The sequence below is a fragment of the Gymnoscopelus microlampas genome (assembly GCF_963454915.1).
Source record: "Gymnoscopelus microlampas genome assembly, chromosome: 18".
Classification (NCBI taxonomy): Eukaryota; Metazoa; Chordata; class Actinopteri; order Myctophiformes; family Myctophidae; genus Gymnoscopelus; species Gymnoscopelus microlampas.
The window spans coordinates 30619620-30631205 of NC_139955.1; the positions used below are offsets into that span (position 1 = coordinate 30619620).

An 11586-nucleotide genomic window follows, 5' to 3' on the forward strand; every position below is an offset into this window, starting at 1 on the left:
GTGCTGGCATCGGCAGCCGTCTCCGGTCCAGTGTCCACTATCTGAAAATGTCAGAAAAGGGCACTTTTCTGACCTCTGACCTCACTGGACGGCCCGCCCCACTTTTTTTTACACCTCTCCCGCTTAGCGGAGAGTGTGGCAGTGTAGAGGGGGTCTCCCTGAACGCGTGTGTATGTCACAAGTGCTGGCATCGCCAGCCGTCTCCGGTCCAGTGTCCAATTTGTATAGGCTATGCAGTCCTTTGAACAGCATTTATCCATTTAGATAATGTTTTAATGTTTTAAAAAACGTTTTTGTTACACAGAAACATAATATGTGTTATATAGCTTGGTTTAAATGCTTAATTTATAGTTTTAATGTGCAAATGAACCGTTTTTCAATGATTTTCAATGGTTTCTTTTTACTCTAGACTAGATGGTACTCTTATTCTGAAGAGATCGTCAACCGGAAGTCTTATTTCTGCTCCGTTATTTCTGCTCACGGAACGCAGCTGGGTAGTCCGCGCTCTAGATATAACTCTATGCTGAACCCCCCTGTCTGTCCAATACTACATAGGTCTGTCTGTGTGTTCTCTAATTCAATTGGCAAAGCATTGTGTGACTGTGTTGTAAAGCTTTTGGACTCTCATTCCGCTGTGCCACAACATCTGAAACATGACGGTGAGTTCTGTCCACGATTCATCTTTCATTAGTGAAACTGTGCATGTTGATTAACTACTAACCTTTAGCCTTGGATCAAGACTATCATAGATGTATTTTATCGAGTCTGACTTTTACTTTCGTATCTATGTAAATGTCAAAATCGATAAAATACATCTATGATAGTCTTGATCCAAGGCTAACTAACCTTTTGCTTAATCTGGACTGCACTGTGGCTAGTTGTGGCGACCACGAGTCTGTAAATGTTGCTTCCCGACAAGAACATAGATTACGTACATATATTTGTATGTACAGCATAGCGACAGCACCGTGCGACACACACAGTATAAATCAATTAAGCTTTTTATACGTTTTCATTTTCCGACAGAAGCACGAATTCGAGGTGGCCATGACGTGTGAGGGCTGCTCTGGAGCTGTCACCAGGATCCTCAACAAGCTGGGTGATGGTGAGTTAAGGACCACAGAAAATCTCAGTCTTTGTCAGACACATTTCTGTCTTCATATGACTTCATGTGACCTGTGGTTAAGTGATGGAGTCTCTTGCTGATCCACTAACAGTATTTGAACATGCTGTTCTTTCAGTGGGAGAGCATCAAACCCCATGGTGCAATCTTGCAGCATCTTCTTTGGACCTTAACCCCCAACTGTCTTTTTTCCAACTATATTTACACTATTCAACATACATAACTGTGTGTGTGTGTGTGTGTGTGTGTGTGTGTGTGTGTGTGTGTGTGTGTGTGTGTGTGTGTGTGTGTGTGTGTGTGTGTGTGTGTGTGTGTGTGTGTGTGTGTGTGTGTGTACACTATTCAACATAGATAACTGTGTGTGTGTGTGTGTGTGTGTGGGGGGGGGGGGTGCGCGTGAGTGTGTGTGTGTGAGAGAGAGAGAGACCAAGTTAATTACATTTGGTCATTGGCTCCGATTCTATTTTATGAGCACTTCTTTAGAGGAATTAAAGATTGTCATGAGAAGTGAGTATCACTATCAACGTTGAAACTTAGCCATGAAAGAACCTATCATTTGTTAGTTGTAGATGCTCTAGTCAGTAAAAGTGTTGGCTTAAAGTGCCTTAAAGCCTTTGTGTCACCAACAACTCATGACTTCCTGGCAGGGTGTGTGTCGTGTGTTATTAACCTGCATGTCACCTGTTTCAAATGGTGTTGTGTCTTCTCTTATTTAATGACTCAGGAATTGGGACCGTCTGAGGTACCCTTTCTCAGAGTAGTGTCACATACAACAGTGGTTCTCAACTTGTGGGTCGGGTCCCCACATGATTGGGGGGGGGGGGGGGGGGGGGTTCACTATCATCCGGTCCCCAGATGACAGTGAAGTGGGTCCCCAGATGACAGTAAAGTGGCAATTTAAGGACTTTAATACCTAATACCAAAAATGTGGGGAAAATCAAATAAATGAAAAAAGACCATTACTGCATCAAAAGTAATCAACAAACTATACTATAAAAACTGGTCTAACATTGGCCAAATTGTCAAATAATATAAGAAAGGCAACATTTTTGAAAATAGCTGATCTACAAGCTTGTAGATTGGCTATTTCCACAATGTATTTTCTGTGGAACAGAGTTAAACAAAATGTAATGTGTCAACTCCAACATTCCAAGTGCTTGTCAGTCCCAGTTCAAATATGATTATTTTGGAGGGTCACTGCCTGAAAAGGTTGAGAACCACTGACATACAAGATAGTCTCGTGTAGCCAGACAACCATTCCACAATCTCTGAATGTTACATTCTGGAACTATGCCTCCTGAAAGCTGATAACAGGAAGTCCAAAGTCATGTTTGTCATTTCCATCCTCAAAAACATATATTTTTGAACATTTCTGCTAAGCAGCCAACTATATATGCTTCAATCATTTGGATCTACATTAGGACAAATTTGCACGACTGCAAAGACGAAACAGAAGTGGGGGGGGGAGGTGGGGCATCCGCTTTACTCCCGAATATTTTTCAGAGCTTCCGTTGCACAGACTGTGTGACAGAGGCATACAAGACTACATACAAGATAACGTTTTCACCATTATTTTTTACAGTGCTCATGCGCATTACCTCCAGTTTAAATTACCACTTATTTTATACTTTGTCGTAGTACAGTGTTGCACGAAAATAGCTGATCTACAAGCTCACAACAAGTATTGCTGTGATTGTATGTCATTACCACGGACTGTAATGTCTGTAGTGTCTGTAATGAGTCTGTAATGACTCGGTGTGCCGCTGAGTCACCAGGATGCCTCAGCGTACCGGTATTTCTGTATTGCAGTCAAAGAGGAAGTTTATTTTCCAGCATAAAACACATACAGCACAGTACGTCCAGCGTGGCCATTTTGTTTCAATGCTGAGCTTTATTTACCATATGTTGCACATGTTTTGTAACTAAGCTAAACATTTAAAAACACACAAATGTCAGAACTATGTGGGTTTTATGACACCTGGATCACAAGATGACACTCAATTTTACTGAACACTCCTCTCTTTTTTTTAACAACCCTTGACCTCAACAAAACAACAATGGCGATAAGCTTTGTTTCTTGCTCTTTCAGATGTTAAGTTCGAGATCGACTTACCCAAGAAGTTGGTGTGGATTGAGTCTGAGAAGGATGTGGATTTTCTCACAGAGACTCTGAAGAAATGTGGGAAGGAAGTCAAGTACAATGGCACCAAGTGAAGGCGTCTGCTGCAACTCATGTAGAACAGGTAACTTTGTAAGAATAAAGTCATGTTTTTTCCTTCTGTCTATTTTACTCTGTCAGTCCTCATAAGACTCATGGTTGTCTTCTTTTTTTATTTATTTAGATATTGCCTAAGACTGCAGATCACACTACCACAGTAACTACAATAGGCTCTATGCACAGCAGCCATATTGGAAAGAAATTGGGCCTCTTCTTACTTCCTTCACAGGTGTTACCAATGGTACTAATGAAGGCTCTGTTCCATTCTGGTCAGGGTGCTGATATCGTGCATGTTGGCTCACTAGAAACACTCCATTTTGGTTCCCAAATGGCCCCTTATGGTTTGTGTGTAACTCTGAGAGTGTACAAATGGAACCAAATGGACCCGTCCATTTGGTCCATTTGGTTGGTTCCATTTGTACACTCTCAGAGTTATGGGGGTCCTTGAAAAGAAGACAAGTTCAACCACTATGCCACACTAAATGGAACAGAGCCTTAGTTAGTATTATTGGTGACACCTGTGAAGGAAGTAAGGAAGGGGCCCAATTCATTCCCAATATGGCTGCTGTGCATAGAGCTGATTGCAACATAATCATAAATGGTGTTTGTTTATGTTTTGCAGGGGATAATTGCTGCTGATGTGAAGTGACAATTGACTGGATTGTATAGGCCTTCTTATCTGTAGTGTGCGCTGATGTTCCCCATTCAGATTCAACAATCAACTTGGATTAGAATTCATGAATCCATAATAATGGACACATGTCAACATTCCAGAAGAGGCCTTTCAGAGTGGCTACCAATGCTTACAATGGTCACACTACCGTAATGAAGGACTGACTACTAAACAAAGATGTTTATGGTATTGCATTTTACTCACTGATAAAACAAAGAACATGTGTTCTTCTGCTTGACATTCTATTACAATCTTTCCTCTTTTACAGTATCATTTGATGCTGCACAGATATTACACGGTTTGGGGGTGTTTAAGAAGAGGCAATCATGTAGAAATCAATGTTGTGATATATCCCTTGTAACCAATGTTAAACACTAAACATTCTGTAACTGGCTTCCATTCAGTTTCATTCAAAATGATGATTGCATATGAAATAATTGTTTAATTATTTGATTATATTCCAAAGCCATGTCCTTCTCACACCTACTCTACCTTTTTTTTTAAAAGACAGGCAAGTTTATTTCTATAGCACATTTATACAACAAGGCAATTAAAAGTGCTTTACATAAAACATTAAGCATTCAGACATTAAGACAGCATTAAGAGAGTGCAAGAGAAACACATTATAGAATTACATTCTTTATTTTACATAACCTACATAGAGGGGTGACAAATACTTCTAAAGTGCTACCATATTTAATAGGTTGACTTACAGTAGCATTGTTAACCTTGAGCCAACATGCTGCTAATTCCCATAAAGCATGGTTAGCTGTGCGTTGCATTATGGTAAACATCAAGGAAACTTCACTCAGTCTGCCTGTCTATTCTTGGACCACTGAAGTGGTCAAGAAGTTGTCAAACCGTCCACGATTATGTCTTTGCTTTGTCTTAATAACTTTAAGCACTTAATGTAATTCACTCTGACATGAATTTGCAAGGAAAATGCAACGAACCCCTATATTGTAAGCTTCTCTGTTTTCTGTAGGTTTTTGACTCGCATGTGAAATAAAATCAACTTTAGAATCTGCCTAAATGTCAATCAAGTTTGTATTGATTCACTGTATGTGTAATACAATTTCCTCAAGTACCGACGTAGACTGTAAGAGGTGGTGCTCCCATCTGCATTCATCTGGAGGACCATTAATCCAGGCAGTCCTAAATGTTCCTCAGTGAAATGATGAAATTGCAGATAACCTCAGCTTGAGGTAAAATCTGACTGAAGGATACGAATATGGATTTCATATTAAGTGTTAGTACAGTGACTTTGGCTATTAATCCTAATATGAAATGAGTACATCCAAATATCAACAGAACTACAACTGGGCTGCATGATAAAATAAGAATGCAAAAATATCCCTAGTTTTGATTATTATTGCAATCTTGATTATAAATCACAATTATCTTTAAATTATAATTTTGTATGCCTTTGTTGCTGTGCACATGGTATGTAATTGCCTATATTATTATTCTGTTATCCTTATGGATGGGGAGATGCGTTGTGCAATGTTCTGAGCTTTATTAAACTTTTGTGAGGAGACTAGGGCAAGGTGCAACCGAATTTATTGCCAAGTTTTGTGATAACATAATTGTGAAGCATAAACAATTGACTGTTATTCTTGATTAATTTTGCAGCCCTACTACAAACAATTATCTATTGGAGAGCCAATTATACATGGCAAGGAGAAAACACTCAAGATGTGTAGTACGGTATGTAAGAAATACTATACTGTAAAAGCTGTTGAGATACTTGAGTATTCTGCCACTGGGTGGTGCTGTTTGATAAAGATGTATTTGCTTTCTCCAGTGCTTTTATAACAAGGAAATAAATCATAGATTTACACACAGGTGTTATACAATGGCTATGGTGGATTCATAAAATGCATGATTGTAATTAAGTTGTTAAGATCTGTGTCAGACAGAGACCTTAGCTGGTATTATAAAATACAAACTCTCAACATCTCTTCCAAAAGACAACTTGTGAAAGCCTTAATAAACCTTTGCCCACCCTCAGGCTGCTATCACAGCCAGGTCCACCTCCAGCCTGGCTGTGTTTGGTCCAACTCGTGTGTTGTCACCCTGCACCACGCCCAGTGCCACGGACACTAACAAGCCATAGAAGAGGTTGGCACAGCAGATGTAGAAGGTCCAACCCAGGTATTTCAGCAACTCTGACATCTCCTCCATGGACACCAAGAAGGCGATCAACCCACTGATACAGAAAGCAACTAGTAAAGAAAGGCAATTGTTAAAAATCCATTTCGCACACTTTCTGAGTTAACACTCAGGATTTTACACAACCAGGAATATGCTGTGCTCCGTATGAGTTTGCTTTGAACCTCCTTTCCCTCAATCTTTAAGAAAGCTCTCTCATAAAGAAAATAATTGAGAATCACTGTATTATGGAGAGAGAGGGATTGGTTGGTAGGATGAATTCATATTGAAATGTGGCGTCTTGACAGTTAGTTTCACAGTGACCAAAACAAAGTAACTCACTTGAAGTGGTCTTCAAAATTCCCTTTATTACATTTACTTGAGTAGATTTCAACATATGTAACGTTACGTGACAATACGTGGAAAGGATTTTCTTGTGCTTTTTCCCACCCCTGGTATTAATTCATAATTGCATGGAAAAATCATGGTAATCATATTATGACAAATTGTAGTTCCTGTAACAAATATATTAAACAGGAAACATTAGGTATAGTATTGATTGTATTAATAGTAATGCTTCTACCTAGTATTAATAATGTGATACTTCATGCAATTACTTTATACAACATTGAAAATCACATAGGCTATGTGAACATGTGAAGCTGCAATGAGTTCAGTGAATGAAATCAGTAAAAGTGCCTTAACCATCTGTTCTGTTGGCCCTAAGGCAGAGCAAAATGACAGGCCACCATAAGGTAAACAATGTTTCTTGGTCTTTTCTTTGAAATGCCACACCGTTAAAGAGCAACATGACGCTTGCTCTGCAATGTCTTACTCATCAGAAGGCATCACCTTGTGACTGGAATTTTAAAGTCGGAGGGGAAAAGTGAATTATTAACTTTCACTTTGACCCTCCCTCAGCAGCTGTTTGTGTGCTTGTCTGTTTGACCTCAAAAGTAACATCTCTACTCTAGTATGTTGAACTTTGAACCTTGAACCTAGTAGAGCTGCTCAATGTCCAACTAGAAGACAGTGGCTGCACTAGGCAGCTCCCAGATCAGATGTGAATGTATAACTGTAGGATGGAGGATGACTGATATAAGCGGTCACACCTGGCCTGAATCAAACTATAACTGGACCTGAATTTGTGTATCGAGAAAAATGGATAAATCAGTCATCTCCACAAACATTCAGGGATAGCCATGATGTGCGGACAGAAGATAACAATCTGCTCTCCCGTGTAAAATCTGTTTTATATCTAGTACCACTACCACAGCATGGCAAGCAGTGGAGGTGATCCTGTATGGCTAATTTTGTTATCTTGAAACCTTAGCTGTCGTCTGTCCAACCGTCCAGCCTGTCACAATAACTATATAAATGTGTAACAGAGCAAGAACAAAAACAACCCCCACCCCCCTTTGCTCAAGTCTGGCCACTTGGACGGCAATCAACTGGGTGAAACTGAAAACAGAATTTCCCCTGCGGAATCAAATATTCTGCATGACACCTCCCTGCTTTGCCCTGTCCCTTCACTGCTCTGTAATGAAAATAATAATAGATACCTGAGCAGATGTTAAGGAGTAGGGCAGCCATGGCTCTCCTTCCTCCGCTTATAGCAGGCCTGATGCTGAAGAGAGCAGCTAAGGAGAGAGCACAGGACGCAGCCAGGAACATCCATGATAAACTGTATGTACCTAGGATTAAAAGACAAGTAGTAAAAAAAGATACAAGTAATATTGTGTGCACTGCTTTAATCATAATCACAGCGTACAGAATTGATTTACTCGGTATACCATTTACATGGCCTATTTCTGTTACGTTGGACTCTGGCACTCAGATATTACCTCTACCTACAGCAGTGGTTCTCAAACTTTTTCATGTCAAGGACCCCCAAATTGACACTTATTAGCCCGCAGACCCCCATTTGAAAAGATAAGCCAGGGACCCCCATAAGAGAAGGTTTTTACGGCTCTAGCAGTGATTCCCAACCATTTTAATTTCAAGGACACCCAGTTTGACATGCATTAGGCTACGGACCCCCATTTAATGGCATTTCTATCTCTGGGACCCCAAATCATATTGTAAAAACAATGTTAATTTAACTCTGAGAGTGTACAAATGGACCCTAACGGGTCCATTTGGTTCCATTTGTACACTCTCAGAGTTACAGACCTATAAGGGTCCATTTGGTTCCTATCCATCATTTAGCTGGGGACCCCCTGGATCCGCTTTGAGAACCAATGACCTACAGTACACATTGCTACATCACTGTTGACCAATGAGCATATGTACTGTATATATAAACTGTAGGCTATATACACTTATCTAAAAAAAACAGACACATAGAGGTTGCTTACCCACCCAGGCTGGAATTGTAGTGCAGCTGGAGAAGCCCTCGTAGACATTACAGACGGTAAAGAGACCCTCTCTAAGCCCTTCTCCCTGTACCAGCCACTCTGGGGCACAGAGACACAAGGTGTAGAGCCCAAACTCCACAGACACCAGGGTCACCAGCACCGTGACTGGATTCCTCATACCCTTCAACACACTTCACTGGCTTTGATCCTTGGTAGTACCTTGATTTGTTTTGTGGTATCTATTTCTGAGCTCCCTTTCACAGTTTAGTAAAGGCTTATATGTGGGCAGAAGAAGTAGTTTGTTCTCTGGGCTTTACTCAGGTGGGTTGCTGGATCAAATCCCTTATACTGCCCAGAAACATCTCGGTGAAAGATCTGAATGTACAATTCTTATCCCTGGTAACGTCCACCACTGAAGCGCTGTGCAGTTAGGTGGTGAAATACGGCTGGTTGTAGTGGGCAGCTCCCAGGTGTGAATGAACATGTACAGTAGCAGGACATTGCTGAAACAGAGCATCCTTGCACAGCCTACTCCCTTGCATAAAAGATTAAAAAAAACATTTGAACTCGTTCTCTCCTTGACTACTGCTGAATACGCTTGATAGGCTGTATTTATTATGAAGATTGAATACAGATATTGGTGTGTTCCATGTCACAAGCTTGTTTGCCAGAGCAAACATATTCAAACAGACTGTTAGCTTTTTGTCACTGGAGCAAACATTGATAAGCTGTTTCTATATCAAAGCCATGCTCAGTGACCAGTGTGCTGCTGTTGTGAAAACAGTCTTGATTCAGACACATGAATGTTATCGTGGAGCTTCAATTTAACGCTTCACCAATATCCTGCATACAAATACACAATGGTCTCCAACGAAAGCACACCGAGACAAAATAGACCTGGGCACCCAATCAGCACGTGCTGACTTCTTGATTTACCAAAGAAAAGTCAACTGGGCTTTGGAGGGGTTTGGAACACCTTGTATGACATTTACAGTTGTGAGCAGGTCAGCATATTTAACAGTGCTCTTTTGTTGACTTCTAAGAAGCAATAGGTTATTTTATGTAACCTTTGCTGATAGTAGTTGTTGAAGGAACTGAGTGTTTCTCACTTACTTCTCCCACCCCCAGTCTGGGGATCAAACCCATTAATTACCAGCCACTAGCCCACTTGTTTGGCTAGTGCCACCCCTAAACAACTGCCTATCTGCTTTCTGGGCAGCAATGGCTCAGGAGGTAGAATAGTTGATAGTTGTCTGGGAATCAGAAGGTTCCCGGTTCTATCTCAGGTTCTCCTGGCATCATGTCAAAGTGCCCGTGAGCAAGCACTGACTCCCTGTCGTAGTGTAAATGTGTGTATGAATGGGTGAATGCAATGCATACACTGTAAAGCACTTTGGAAAAAGGCACTAAATGAATACAGACCGTTTACCAGGTTGATGTTGGTTATGTGAGTTTGGGGGATTAGATGGTGTACATCCGATGGCTCACTTCTACGAATAGCAGGGGTGTGGGGGGATAGTACACAGATTAATGATGGGTTACTTTCATTGAACGCATGGAAGCGTCAAACGGACTACTGGCACACATGCGCAGCTCTCCCCTTACTTTGTGCTGCAGTAATCTGATCCCAAGTCAGCCTAATCATCTCTCAGCACTTAATGCTTTTCTCTACTGATCAGAGCTGACTATGGGTCCTCGGGTATTGCACATGATAAACAGACACAGGATCCGAGAAACTGAGCCGACCCGACCCTGAGTGACCATGATAAAACATTGACCCGGTATTTTCGGTTCGGGTGGACCTGTGAAGACCTCTAGATAGCGGTGAACAAGGCGTAAATCAGCCGATACCGATATATGTATACCTTATCCCTATTCCAAACACAAAAGCTCACAAGTGCTCTTCTGTGTGTGATGTAGTGGTGTCTTCAATTAAAAATGTAAGTAAAATATTGGGCCCATGGGCTGAAGATGAGTTCTTAGTATTTATACGTTGCAGTCTGTTTCTCTACCTCTGGTTCTCTGCCTATCCCTCTACCTGTCTATTTGTACTACCCCCCCCCCCCCCCCACACACACACACAACCCCAAAATCAGGTGAACATACACATGGACACACAGGGCGGGGATCAGTTCTGGGCTGACCAACAGCAATTACTTTACACACACTACACAGTGTGTGTGTGTGTGTGTGTGTGTGTGTGTGTGTGTGTGTGTGTGTGTGTGTGTGTGTGTGTGTGTGTGTGTGTGTGTGTGTGTGTGTGTGTGTGTGTGTGTGTGTGTGTGTGTGTGTGTGTGTGTGTGTGTGTGTGTGTGCGTGCGTGTGCGCGCGCGTCTGCATGCGCACGTGTGTGTCTCGGGGGAGCTGAGGCAGTGCTGCTTATAGATCCTGTGCAGTGTGCCAAATAAAACACTGCTCAGCAGGGGGGATCAGCCAGCCAGTCAATGTGCAGATTGAGTGATGAAAGCAGACATGGACACTAGTGAACGACACTAGTGAACCACAGCTTTCCATCCTCAGTTCAACATCATTATCTTATTTGGGTGAATTGAGTTGGCCGTCTGCTGACCTAATGCTATTACGAAAATAAATTATATCTGATATAAAATCATTATAAACTAGAAAATGTGCTCCTCGGAGCACAAGTCTCTGCCAGCAGACCCGTGCTATTTTAACCAAAGGAAATCACTTACCCTATCTTTAACCATAGTTTTCTAGAAATGTTCTGATTCTTAGATTAGAACATCTAAGGATTAAAACATGTTAGCTTGGCTAACATGTTCAATCAGCCAAGCTAACATGTCCAATGTTAGCTTGGCTGATGGCACTGATGTCACTTCAAAACATGTAAACAATGTTTTGAAGTGACACACCTATTTATAGGTCTCTATTTCGTCATGCGTCTCGCTAGCCAATCAAAGCACACCCTTTCAACATATTGTCACGTGTCACGTGAAGCTTGACCAATGTTAGCTTGGTGGACACACGGAAGGACGAGAACGAAAACATAGTCTCCTGGCGGAGACAAAAATAATAAACTTTTCTTTTTTCGCAAAATATAATA

The 11586-nt window shown here is 41.3% G+C and overlaps 2 protein-coding genes across 2 annotated transcripts; one reads left to right on the forward strand and one right to left on the reverse strand.

The window, feature by feature from the left end:
- The first annotated feature begins 493 nt into the window (after window positions 1-493).
- atox1 (antioxidant 1 copper chaperone) lies at window positions 494-5041 on the forward strand. The gene is made up of 4 exons (XM_084085813.1): window positions 494-659; window positions 1027-1105; window positions 3213-3366; window positions 3964-5041. Exons 1-3 carry the CDS (start codon window positions 654-656, stop codon window positions 3335-3337), a joined length of 210 nt encoding a protein of 69 aa, XP_083941939.1. The 5' UTR covers window positions 494-653; the 3' UTR covers window positions 3338-3366; window positions 3964-5041.
- Window positions 5042-6021: 980 nt separating this feature from the next.
- LOC311033587 (uncharacterized protein) lies at window positions 6022-8618 on the reverse strand (the record flags this gene model as incomplete). The annotated part of the gene is made up of 3 exons (XM_084041165.1): window positions 8527-8618; window positions 7728-7859; window positions 6022-6239 (listed from the first exon to the last, which is right to left on the reverse strand). Exons 2-3 carry the CDS (start codon window positions 7837-7839, stop codon window positions 6022-6024), a joined length of 330 nt encoding a protein of 109 aa, XP_083897291.1. The 5' UTR covers window positions 7840-7859; window positions 8527-8618.
- Window positions 8619-11586: the final 2968 nt, after the last annotated feature.